Consider the following 13,762-nt stretch of genomic DNA (forward strand, 5'->3'; position numbering starts at 1 on the left):
ATCGTCCGGCTTATCATAGTTATCGAAGAAAATATATATTTCGATACATATCGATATCGTTTTATCGCCCAGCACTACAGCCATCATAGAAGTGTTCCGCCGCTTTGTTAGCCATTCCAAATGGATATATTTTTATTTCAATCAATTTTAGTCTCTCTGACAAAGTTTATAAAGAGAAGTTTTGGGTTACAGCAAACCACAGTAAAGAAAAGATCCCACAACAACATCTAAAGAACTACAGGCTTCACTTGCCTTCACAGGCTTCACAGTTAAGGTCAGCATTCATGAATCCACCATACAGGAAAAGACTGGCTAATAAGACATGCATGGCAAAAAGAAAATACCAAGACTTGTCTTAATTTTGCTGGATGAGCCCCAAGACCTCTGGATTGATGTGACAAAACTTTTTGTAAGGTGTATGTCTATCACATTGGTGCGTAAACATAACTCCGCACTTCAGAAAAAGAACATCATTCATTTAGACCATAAATGATTTGGACTTTGTTTGCCACAAAACTGGATTTGCAGTTTTGCTTTAGCATTAGCGTAAACTAGCATTATTCTTATTATAACTAATTATAAACAATCTCAAAATTTAGAGGATCCTGTGTTGTTCAGGAGGCCAATGTACACAGAGTAAAACATACAGGGTCCTAAACATATTTATTTACCACAGAATGTGATGAAGGCAAGTTTATGAAAAGCCCATTCATTTTCCCATATAGAAAATCTACTTAAGACACAGAACCCCAAATATGGACATAAACAACATGGTGCCGACTACAAAATGACAACACGACTGCAGTGGTCTATTTTCGTTCATCCTCTTGAATTAACTTAATAGTCTACACTTTAGTTACACCATATTTGTTTCATTTTAAATCCAGTATGTTGGCATGCACAGACTAGACTATGAACATTGTGTCACTGTCCAAATACTTACGGGCCTAACTCTGCCCACAGTAAAACATGGTGGTGGTAGTGTGTGAGCTGTGATTAATGGAACTATGATTTCTGCTGTCTAACAAAAAAAAATCCTGGCCACCTCTGTTTGTGACCTCAAGCTAAAACAAACTTTGGTTCTGCAGCAGGACAATGATCCAAAACACACCAGCAAGTCCACCTCTGAGTGAATACACGTCAATGTGGTGGAATTACAAAACTCCTTTACAGCTTTACAGAAAGTGTGCAATAATTATTAAAACAAAATTAGCCAGGTGCATAAATTTGCACTCCCTTGTTGTTTTATTGATTTAAATACATTTAGCACTAATCTCAGAGATTTCAGCTGTCAGTTTCTAAATGAAGACCACAGGAACAGTTCTAGTTAAGGCCAAGAAAATGTCAGACGAGCCGAGGCAAAGGATGGTGAGACCAGTCATATTCGACCCACAGACCAGCTCCAAAGACCTACTTCCTGCAGATGGTGTCACAATGCATTGTTCAACTATTGCTTTTATATGATTTAATAAAGGAAAATCATGAAAATGATCAGGAATGTCCTATAGTGAACTAGTTAAGCAGCAGCTTAACACAAAACACAACTCGGGGGTAGAGTTAATTGGTGGTTATTTCTTACCATTGCCTTGGGAGGAGAACACTAATGCACCACAATTGAGTGACATGGTGATCCACCAATCACAGTAATCTCCTATAGGTGTTTTTTCCTGCGTGCAACACCATTGCTACACCAGCAAGCTGATTGACTTTTTCTTTTAAAGGGTGAGACTTTATTCATAGAGACTCCTTGTTAAGCTTTCAGTCAACCACCATTCATATTTTAACCAGTGACTGGTCTCCTCATTAGCTGGTTAATTTTACTGCACACAATAATGTTGCCCTGAAGGCAACCCATAAAATATTTAGTTTGGAGGCCGAATGACTTCTATTACTATTATGTATTTTGTACACACCATGCTAGAATTCCTCTAATATGTGTTAGAGTGAATAGAAGGATACATGTCAGCAGGAGGAGGCAAATAAGGAAATGCCCTGAAGAGAGTTTCACTTCTCTTTCCACACAGTTTATGTGTGTGATCAGAGTGATCAAACCTAGTTCATTTTATTGATCTGGCTCTTCAGGAACTGATCAAAAAAATCTAGTTAACACAACAATGTTTTCCAGAAAGTGTGTGCGCACCACTGCACTATTTTGCAGAGTTGATGAGTCTCTTCAGGTTCCATTGGTGCAGATTTGTGTGGAGGGACAGACACACTTCCATTGCTTTAGTTTCTAATAGGTCTGCAACATACAACATAGCTAATTATATAACAACAGCAGCCAACTGCAATATTGCATTGTGTTCTAATTAGCCCTCACAGGCTGGTAGTTTTATGGGTCCTATTGTATGTATTAGGGTTCTGCCATATATATATTTTTTAAGTGATTATTTTATAGTGTGCTTGTTTTCACTTCAGCACTATTTAGCCTGGTTAAAACTAACTGGTTAGTCTGTACTCTTGGTGTGTTTAGTATTGGGAGGTGTGGAAACAGTCATCTTACTCTGGATCAAAACACCCGGACTGTGACTTCAGAGCGGTTCATCTGTGACATGATCCATTCTCAGTCCGACCAAACTATCAAATACACTCCTCAAGTGTGAGCTAAATGGCTGCTCATGTGCTCAGGTTTAACTTCATTTATTATCCACATCATTTCTTTTAACTATAAAGCTATGAAGAAACTGGTTTGTTTGGATTCTTTTTAAAGGCAGCAGCGCACACTGCACTAAAATATATGCAGTCTATATGAGTCTGCGACACTGGAACTTCGCATAGTTTTTTTTTTTTTTCCTCCCACCCCAAACAGTTCTGACCAATAAAGGCAGGGTTATGCTTACGTAGGCGCTGCTCAGCAGACCAATCACAGCTGTTGCTGTCCGCATTGCATTGTTACGTTTTTGTAAAGGTGTGTGCATCAAGCTACTCCATAGAGTACGCTGTAGATTCAACACAGAAGTATAAATTGGATCCTATAATCCAGTGTGACAGACCTCCTCGACATAGAGGTGGGAGTACCTTTCCCCACATGGATTTGACAGCTGATTGCCGTGTAACAGTTTAGCACTTTTTTGTTTTACAAGCTAGAGGCGGGTCACTGCTCTAGAACTACAGATAATACTGTCCTATACTGCAGACTCTGAACTCTTTCTTTCTTTCTTTCTTTCTGCAGTGGCTCACTGTGCGTCCTCGAGGCAGATCATCTCTCACTGGAAGAACTGCACGCGGCACGACTGTCCTGTCTGTCTGCCGCTGAAGAACGCCAGCGACAAACGCAACCAGCAGCGTGAGTCTTTACTCCTGGGTATATAAACACCCTTCCTCCAAAAAAACTCTGAACTGTGTAGATGTAGCACACTCCAGTCTCTCCGTTATCTTTAGACCCTGTAATTAATATTTTTGTGTCTGTAGGTTGTAATACAGACTTGTTAAATTATGACCCAGTTTTGAGGTCAGGCTGTAATAGAATGTGTAATGTGGCATATTAATTTACTATACATAATGTCTCCTGCTTCACAAAAAGACCCACAGCTAATACCATACTAACATCTTTCTCATATTTTGGACTAATCCCTCAGTACAAAATTAACCATAAAACAATCCCTAAACCTAATGAGATGGTTAATTCAGATGTGTAGATGAGGAAATCTGCAGAATCCACTAATTTAGGTGAGCATGAAAAAGGAATGTGGTTCAGCAGAAATTAGTCCACCAGGTGAGATCTTGTTAAGTTTACTGGTGGTGGAAGGTTGTTTTTGGTTTGCACCATCAAGAGAATTCTTAGGTCTGCAGAATTCCAATAATTACAATTTTCCTCATCTGAATTTTCTTATTTTCATGTATTATTTTGGTTTAATTCAGATGTTGTAATTTGAAATTAGTGATTATTAATAAGAATAGACTGTGTGGTTCTATTCCATTCAACAGAAATAAAGCCATTTTTTTCCACCATGTTTTCAAGTTTGCTAACAGAGTCTGACAGTAGGGACCAGAGGCAGAGCTAGTCTTCACCTATTTATGTGGTAGTCCCACTCCCTTCTCCTTAATCAAGTGTCTCAGACTGCTTTCATTTAGTTTACAACACAGCCTGAAGGAGCAGAAGCAGAGAGAATGCAGTTTGGCTAGCAGCTAATTAGTTCACGTTGCAACAACTCATCTACCGCATGTAAAGCAGACATTTTGTTCATGCTGTCAGTCACTTAATTTTTAAGTGTAACCCCTACAGTATAGCAGAGTATGGTTTAAGACTTGAGTTCTGGGGAGAATTAAAATATGTCAATATCAGCACAGTGAAAAGAAACTCTTGAGATTAGAGTTAAGAGGAGACAAGTAGATGGAAAATGAAGACATGTTTTGTCATTTAAACATGTAGAAATGGGTGTGCATTGGTTTATAATTCACTGGAGCCGAGTTTAAACCCTCAGGTTTAGTTGGGGCTTTTTGGTGCTGGGTTTATTTAGTCTTCAGAGATTCTGCAGCAGTTGGGAGTCTCACTTTCCCACCATTATTTTCTTTCATTGTTTGTTTACTCCTCTTGCTCTTGCCATGATTTTCTTGCATTTTCCTTCTGGCTGACGTTTTCCGTGGGTCATTTGCCTGCCACTGTTGATGACTGTATGGCAGAATACAGTGGTGGCGCTCCTGAGTGTACTATTATTGGGAGATTAAAGTTTCTGGTGTTTAGTGATACCCCAGGTTACTGTGTTGAACTTCATTGACAAAAAAATTAGGGTGCGTTACGTTCACATATGAATGACTAATACTGGCTAGTTTTTGAGCATTAGGTATCTGTTATAGTGTCAACATTGAATATACTATCTAGATACATCAATACCTGAGAGTAAAACAGACGTTAGTATGTTAATATTTAATGTACTACCTTGACAAATCTGCACTATAAGGTAGGGGTATGATTTTATAATTTATTTCAGATTTTTCCCCTATTTTCTCCCAATTTGGCTATCTAGTTGTCCCACCCCTTTTTATTATTAAAAATTGTGTCAACGTTGCTTGAAGAAATGTTTTGATCATTATAGTTTTGGTTGATTATTTATTTATTTTTTTATTTATTGTCCATATCTGCACGGATGTCTGAAAGATAGTAGGTCATTAAAGTTTGTCTTGAAGTCATGAAAGTGTCATGGAAATGTATTGGTTAAAAAGCTCTTCTTGTGTATTTTAGTTTGTTATAATGAGCATTTCAGAGCTTCATAGTGCAGTTTTGAAACTTTTAAAGTACACACTCAGATTCTTTCATGTTTTGTTTTGGCAATACTAAGGCTAATCTTTCTCTTACTCTTTTTCTTAGCAATGCTGAGCTCTCCCACCGCAGGCCTGCCCAATTCCATGGGTCCAGTGGGTACCGGTCAGCCCACAGCACCAGCCCTGAACACCTCCACCCCTATAGACCCCAGCTCCATGCAGCGAGCGTACGCTGCCCTCGGCCTCCCTTACAGCAACCAGACCCCGACGCAGGCGCAGTCACCCGCGCAGACGCCTGGAGCCGGACAGCCTTCAACCCAGCCGGCGCAGACCCAGCACCAGCAGCAGATGAGACCGCTCAATGCACTCGGTAACCACAAACACGCTCCTGCAGAGTTCAAGCTGGGAGACATATTTTAATGATAATTTATCACCATGTCGCATTTTTTATTTCTAAAACTAACCTAAAATGACCTAAAAAAAATAAATCAACAAATACACAAAATAAACAGCTCGCTAAAGTAGCGTTTTTTATTCTTTTATTTCATTTATGGCTGCTCAAAAGTAATAATAGTTGTGAGTTTGTGTGATTTAAAGCAGTAATAATTTATTTGTAGACAAAACATGTTGGTTTGTATGTTGAGAGTGTCTTTGTGGTCACGCACTCGTCGCGCTGGTTGGTTAACAGGGACGCTATAATCCATCCAATGCTTTCATTCATTCATTCATTATTTTCCTGTTGACACAGTACCGCTGTGCTGAAGAATCTCAGGCTCTCTCTCTCTCTCTCTCTCTCTCTCTCTCTCTCTCTCTGTCTCTGTCTCTCTCTCTGTCTCTCTCTCAGTCTCTCTGTCTCTCTCTCTCTCTCTCTCTCTGTCTCTCTCTCTCTCTCTCTCTGTCTCTCTCTCTGTCTCTCTCTCTCTCACCCGCTTGCTCGCTCGCGCACACACACACACACACACGCACAGCTGATGGCACGTTTTCATTAGGTAGGTGGAATACGCAGCGACACTAGCTAGTTTATTTTCTCTATTAAAGCTCAGTTAAACTCAGCATCTTACAATTTTCTCATTTAAAAACCTTCAAAACTATAACTATTATAATAGGGTAAAAAGGCCTAAACCACCCAAAAATACAGCACTTATACATTTTTATTTTATTTTGATTAATCACAAAATATTGTGCTGATCAATACAGTTCTTCTTTTAGTGATTGTTACCACAAATATTAAATTATTTTAATTTGTATGGATATAATGCAGATTTTTATTTTTTTATTTATATTTGCTTTGTATTCATAACCTTCTTTCCAGGTTGGCAGGTCTGCAGCTTTTGTTAGTTTCAGGTCAGGAAACTGTCCTGTATGATTCTTGCATTTGGTATTCTTTTGTTTTACTGATTGTTTGAAAACTGATTGTTTCTGCAGGTGCTAACCAGATGAACCTGAGCGGAGGGGCAATGGGGGTGCCCACGTCAGAACAGGCCAAGCTGCATCCAGACACTAACTTACCATCCACTCTCAATGCCAACAGGTATGATCCAGATCTCTCTCACACACACGCACACACACATACACACCCCCCTTTACTCATTAAACTCATTCATACATTAAAACATTCAGTTTATTCTTCAGGTTCTTCTTTTAACATCAACAAGTACAAATTCATAAATATATATATTAGTGGTGTAATGGTGCACTCTGCTCACGATTCAATTCTGAATTCAAGATTCGATTTTCTCACAATATTTGGAACAAATTTAGTTTCTTTAGGTTCTTTGGCCTGCGCTATCAGGATCGTGACCTTGCAACTGCATAACATTTCTTAAACAAAACATGGTGTTGTATGTTCCACAATGCCTGTTGTCATTTTTCTATTGTGATCTAATGTGCAACAATGCTTTATTTAAAAATGATTATTATTTAAAGATGTAAGTGATGACAGGCTGCTGCTGTTGGTAGTCATATTCTACACACTTGCAGTATTTCAGTAATTAATCTACTTTGAGTCATAATGTGGTTTTACCTGGTTAATCTGTTGGCAAATAAAGCTGGTCTATATTTGCATATTCAAAAATCAGGACTCTGGTGATGATCTTTAAAATATTAGAATATATAGAATATAGAATATATATATTTTTATACTAAAATGTTACACGCTCTGTCTTGCTATCTGTCTAGCTTGACTGTCTAACAGTTGCAGACTCACCAAACCAACCTGTATTTGAGTAAAAATATTACGTTAGTGTTTCGTCATCTGCAGCTTGAACCGCAGGACACCCCATCGATCTGGTAAACAAATGTCTCTCTCTCTCTCTCTCTCTCTCACAGTCAGCTGTTGCCAGACGGCTCTGCGGTGGGTTCTCTGGGTAGCGTGCCCACAGCAGCCCCTCTGTCTGCCGGCGGCGTGAGGAAAGCTTGGCATGAGCACGTCACTCAGGACCTCCGCAACCACCTCGTCCACAAGCTGTTAGTAGTCCTGTGTGCTGTTCTGATTTCTGACGCCTTCCTCTGCTATTCTTTCTCTTTCTCTGCACTCAATACTCTGTTATTGATTAGTGTAAACCATGCCGCGTGTGTGTCTGTGTTTTATAAAGAGTGCAGGCCATCTTCCCTACTCCGGACCCTGCGGCTCTGAAAGATCGGAGGATGGAGAACCTGGTGGCCTACGCACGGAAGGTTGAGGGAGACATGTACGAGTCTGCTAACAGCAGGGTGAGTAGACTCTCACGCTTCAGTGTTTTGGCTTTTCCTGAGGTTTAACTGTGTTTTTTTTTCACACACGAAAAAGCGACAGAATTAAAAATGAAAAAATACTAGGGATCTCCTGATCCAATCACGTTATAGGAAATAGGGATCTGTCACCTATTTTTCAGAGAAATCATGTAGAAAAGATCCAAATCGCTGATTTATCAAAAGTGTAACGTTACATTATTACTTCACGAGTGCATGCAAACACTGGATGCTCGTACTCTGTTCACACTGGCACTGACGGGTCTCTCACGTCTGTTGTGTCTGTGTGTCTCTCGAGCGCTCACACACGCACTGCGTTTATTCTTTCCAAGTTTGAACATACAAAAAAAATAATAATAATAAATATTCATATACATTAAAATATTTTCATTATAAAAGCATCAAAACTAGCCTGAGATGATTTAACATTAAAAAGGTCTAGTCTTAGTTAAGTCTGGCAGGCCCATACCACACTACACTATTACTGTCTTCCTCCCAACAATACAGGGGTCATACTAACTTAAAAAAATGATCATGATCTTATGATCTGTTAAAGAGATCTCTGCTTTTATTGTCAGTTTTTACATCACTGCCCACAGCCACATAGCCAAGCTTAGCCTAGTATTGTGTTTAGAACTGCAATAACCTTTCATTATTTTTGATAATCATTACTGAGTTATACCATAAAGTGTTGCTGTCGTCCCTACAAGTGTTGCACAGTATACGATACTATAAAAGTATCTCAATACTTCGTCATTAAAAACAGTAATATACCTCATTTAATCCAATCGATTCGTGAAGTGATTCACTCAATGAGCCAAATCTACACTCAACCCAGTGTGGACGTTTTTCAAAGCATTCAAAAACCACAAATCAAAACAAATAATTAACTAAATATTAGTATTATTCTTTTCTTTTTTTTTTATTCTTTTTTGTTTTGTTTTATTAATTAAAAAATGCTTCCATGTTTGCTCTTCTATTATTCATTTAATTTCTGATGTTTTGGGTTTTTGCTGTGACATCGTTTTAGTATCTGTATTGAGATATTTAGGCAGGTATCGGATCGAAAGTCACCCCTAAATCACCTCAACACAGGGTTTTTGTTAGCTCACTAAAGACATTGTACCCGGTCAGCCAAGCATTAGCATTTTAGCTGCTCCTCAAGCTTTTTTGTTTTAGCTTTTTTAGCTGATTGGTTGTTTTCCTGTGTGTAGGACGAGTACTACCATTTCCTAGCCGAGAAGATCTACAAGATCCAGAAGGAACTGGAGGAGAAGAGACGATCTCGACTCCAGAAGCAGATCATTAACCAGGCGCCCATGACTGCAGCTGGGACGCAGCAGCCTGCCCTGAACCAGCCCAATGCTCTGGGACCCCGGCCACAGAGTACGTTACCAAGACTCACGCACTCGCTAAACCAGCCCAGCATGCTGGGACCCCCGCCACAGTGTGGATTTTATACACACACACACACACACACACGCACTAGTGCCTTGTCAGCTTAGCTACAGCCTAAAGCACTGCACAGATCTTACACATTCCTGTAGCATTACAGATGTGCACATTATTAAGGCATGGTTGGTCTTTACATTTGATGCTCCTGAAGCAGCTCATACTGAGGGAGTTCACATACACTCAGAAATCAGATAAAGAGAGCTGTATTTTAGCTCAGCGATTTCTCTGTGCATATATGTACTTTTACCTGGAGTATTGTCAGATTGTTCATTAGAGCTGGGCGGTAAACAGCTTTATCAGGTGTATCAGTTTTAATTTCCCGTCCAGTTCCGATTGCATTTTTCCTATGATGCCTTATTGCTAGAGGTGCTGCAGAGCACTGGGTGGAACAGCGCCACCAAAGAAGTATACTGTTACAGCTCACTAGCTAACGCTAGCCAGTTAACTTAACAAGCTACACAATGTGGCCTAAATTAAGGGCACAGCACGCATTACAGAGCAATGCCATCAGTTCATTACATTCATGTCAAGCACAAAGGACAGAGCACCATAGGCTTCCATAGCCTGGCAATGTGGCCTAAATTAAGGGCACAGCATTTTAAATGAAGATTTCTTCTGAAAGGAAAATATCATTTACAACTAGGCTTAATCCTTATGATACCCTGGGTTTGTTTGTTTTTACACAAGATAGATTTTTTGCATTTGAAGATGCTTGAAGATGTTCGTTGCACACTACACTGTCCTCCACTGTTTATCAAGGCGTTGGTCAGTTCTTCAAATGGAAACATAATCACCCATGCAGTAAATATCCTATGGGAGGCTTTTGATGAATTAATTCCAGGTAGGGACCTTTTCTGGCCAGGCAGTGTATTTGGAGTAATAATGGCATGGTGAATTCTCGTAACACCTCACCTTTTTATAGGTGTGATGTGGGAATATTTCTCCGTTTTGTTATTTACCTGCATTGTGATCAGCCTTTAGACACACAAATGAGCAGAAATTCACACAGACCCTTATTAATACAGACCTTCTTACTACCTGTTCTGCTTTTGGGTTTTTAGATGGACCTGTGCCTATGCCCAACGTGCCAAACCAGATAATGAACCGCATGCAGGTCTCCCAAGGTATTTCCTTTTGGACCAGTCTTTTATTATAATTAGTGACAGCTAAGCCTTTTATTGTGTTGTGGTAACATGTTGATCTATATGCATGTGTTCATGTCTAAGGGTGTATTCACACCAGCACTGCTTGGTTTGGGTTAAATTGGACTCTGTGGCACTCTTGGTGCGGTTTGATAGGCCATGTGTTAAATCAGTAATCGCGCTCAGGAACTGATCAAAACTTGCAGGAGGAGGTGATCTCTGCTCAGTTCCAAACGAACTCTCGTGCGGTCAGTCTGTGGTGAGAACGTGATTCGCTCTTGATCTGACCCAACTATCAAATATGTTCATATTTGAAATAAACTGCTGTTCAGGTGCAGTGTAACCTGAGGATTTACCCAGTTTTTACACTGAACTTCGTATGTTCAGTGTATGATGAAACACTTATAGCAAACAGCGAAACTTTACATTGTCTAACCAGCTTGAAAAATAGTTAGCATTGCAGCTTACTTGCTCTTAGCTTTCAGAGTCCTGCTGCTGTGTCCGTTAGCATCACTGATTTATCCTGGCTGAGTCCGGCTGTTGCCTTTATAGCTAACCTGCTGTTCTAGTCTTCATAACGCGGGTTCAGTGTAACCTACAGACAAGACACAGTAAGGCTCTACTCTGTAGCTAACCTTCTCTAGGACTATCAAGGCCTGATGCTGTGTATCTGTTAGCATCACAACTTTAACTTGGCTTAGTCTGGCTGTTGGCATCGCTGCTGACCCGCTATTCTAGGCTTTATAACGCAGGTTTAGACTAACCTACAGACATGATACATAAAATAAGATACAGCAGCTTTACCCTATCTTATCAGCTCAGGAAAATCAACATTGCAGCTAACTTGCTGTAAGCCTTTCGAGGCCTGCTGATGTGTATTAGCATCACAGCTTTTAGATTGTAAAAGTGTTTTAGTTGTCAAAAAAATTAAGTATTGAATATGCACTATTTACAGTTTCCGTCACCGACCAGCACGCATTACAGAGCAGTGCCATCAGTTCATTACATTCATGTCAAGCACAAAGGACAGAGCACCATAGGCTTCCATAGCCTGGCAATGTCATTGCGTAATTATGTAGACCCAAGAAAGTGTCTTTTTATACTGTTCGTATCCATGTTGGAATTATATTGTATCAGCCAAAATAAGAAATGTATTGTGGTTTAAATTCTAACCATATGGGCCAAGTTCTAATGTATGACAAGGTATGAAAACGCGTGCCGGTTCTGTTGACGCTCTCTAATGTGAGGCTCGTATTGTCTTTTAGGGATGAACCAGTTCAACACGATGCCCATGCAGAATGTTCAGATGTCGCAGACTCCAATGGCAGCTCGAGCTGCTTCCCCTATGAGTCACCCACAGCAGATAAACATGGGTTCTGTTCCTCAGGTTTGTATCTTTATCTTGTACTGTAATGTCTCCAGCCCAAAAGGTTGAGGTGGGTGTGATCAACCAGACAATCCTCTAAAATGTTCTGGAGGAGGAGGTGCCAGGATTATGAAGATAGTTAAGACTAGAGATGGACCGTTCAGGGTTTTTGGGACCGATTTTTGATCGCCGATCGTCTTTCATCTTGATCGGCCGATCACCGATACCGATTTTTGGCGGGGCCTAATGCCACACAGGTGGTACAGAGTCCCCTAATTACATCCACGCTTAAGCAAACACTGGTAATTTGTGCTGAAAGTAAATAAACAGAACAAAATAAACGCTTTTCAGGAGAGATATAAGTTATGTGTAAATAGTTAAAAGACACCAGAATTTTTATATTTATATGCCAATACCGCAGAAATGTGTATCCCTACATCAGCCACCTCACAGCCTGTTCTTCGGAGTCAGTTTACTGCTTAAAATAGCTCGTTCACTTTTAACTAAATTTCCAAATAGTAATGAGCGAAATCTGTTTTAATGATGTTAATAAACAGTACAACACGGAAGAAGCCTGTTTTCTTTTACGAAAACGTGAGCGCAGCGTGTTCTCTGCAGTGAGGACGTGAATCTGCTCACTTATCTAACCTCCCTGTACTGAGTTCTGCCTCCAATAACCCTTTCAATAACCTCCAATAGACTTTAAGTAGCCTTCAGCAGTCTTACCTGGCAGCCGTGTTCACTAAACCACGAAGTTATAAACACTCTGAGGTAAATCAGGGTGGAAACAAACGAAAACGTTCGCATATCTAGTAACTCCGTGAATTCTGCTGTTAGCTTGTAAGCTAGCTAACTACGTTATTCCTGCTGTTCTTAGCTGCTGCTGTTAGCTTGTGACTCCGTGACTCACTGACTGGGCTAAATGATGAACTGTAGAGAGTTGTATTATCTGGTTAGTGGGGTTAAAACCTTTATTTTCTCTTCACTGTGAGGTGCATTAGTCCTACACATATGAACTGCAGAAACTGTAAAGAAGCTCCAGAATGGCTGAGCCTGTAGCCTGTGGGTTGTGGCAGGTCTGTAGCACTGAGTGGAGACAGCGGGGCTTCTGCTGCAGCTCCGAGTACTGGTTGGATGAGGAACTGCTGCTTCCTGTAAGCAAGGAGTTTCACCGGCCATCCACACACAGCTCTGATTAACTGCTTAACCCTAAACTCCTGAATCAGATCAGAGGAATATCGGCCGATCGCCAATACCGTATTTTTCCTGAAAATCATCCGTTACCGATACATAGCCGATTAATCGTTCCGTCTCTAGTTAAGACATTAGGGTTTGAGATGTAAAGATAAATGAGAAGAGTTTCAGATTGTATTTCTTGGTGTTTTGTCTTACATAATTTGGTAGGCCACCTAAATTGTACACAAAAGTACTGGTGCAATTCCTTCAGTTTTTATTAGTGAGCTTTTTCCAGAAAACTCATACACAAGCCCAAGCAATAACCCTGTCTCCACCCAGACATGTATAATATATAAAGTACTCATTTAAAGTGCATTTTTGTACTTTAGTATTGCAAGTAGTTTATTGTAAAATGTACTGCTCCAGAATAAAAGTATACACAAAAGCTACAAAAAACTCCAGTTAGTAATGGTATTCTTGTTTAGAATAGGATATTTAATAAACTTTAGGAGTAAGAGGAGAAATAAAACGAGTTATTTTCCAGTAAAAAAGCTCTTGTTAGAAATATTCAAGCTGTTGACACTAACGGTACTTTCAGAAAAAATGTGTTTTAGTGCTGTTAAATTAGCCAGTAATTAATACTGTTTAAAATTCTTATTTTGGAGACTGATCTTCTGACCTCCTACAGTCT

At 39.9% G+C, this 13,762-nt stretch overlaps 1 protein-coding gene across 3 annotated transcripts in view; it reads left to right on the plus strand.

The window, feature by feature from the left end:
- Nucleotides 1-13,762, plus strand: part of crebbpa (CREB binding protein a) — a 78,778-nt gene that overhangs the window by 48,810 nt on the left and 16,206 nt on the right. For 2 of the 3 annotated variants that reach the window (XM_022668644.2, XM_049473282.1), the window contains exons 5-12: nucleotides 3,173-3,286; nucleotides 5,309-5,572; nucleotides 6,628-6,733; nucleotides 7,531-7,668; nucleotides 7,797-7,914; nucleotides 9,147-9,318; nucleotides 10,449-10,511; nucleotides 11,795-11,916. In XM_022668644.2, the coding sequence (XP_022524365.2) occupies nucleotides 3,173-3,286; nucleotides 5,309-5,572; nucleotides 6,628-6,733; nucleotides 7,531-7,668; nucleotides 7,797-7,914; nucleotides 9,147-9,318; nucleotides 10,449-10,511; nucleotides 11,795-11,916 (1,097 nt within the window). The remainder of the gene's footprint in view (nucleotides 1-3,172; nucleotides 3,287-5,308; nucleotides 5,573-6,627; nucleotides 6,734-7,530; nucleotides 7,669-7,796; nucleotides 7,915-9,146; nucleotides 9,319-10,448; nucleotides 10,512-11,794; nucleotides 11,917-13,762) is intronic. The other variant, XM_049473283.1, reaches the window with a different exon arrangement.

This window comes from Astyanax mexicanus, unplaced genomic scaffold (assembly GCF_023375975.1).
Source record: "Astyanax mexicanus isolate ESR-SI-001 unplaced genomic scaffold, AstMex3_surface scaffold_36, whole genome shotgun sequence".
Classification (NCBI taxonomy): Eukaryota; Metazoa; Chordata; class Actinopteri; order Characiformes; family Acestrorhamphidae; genus Astyanax; species Astyanax mexicanus.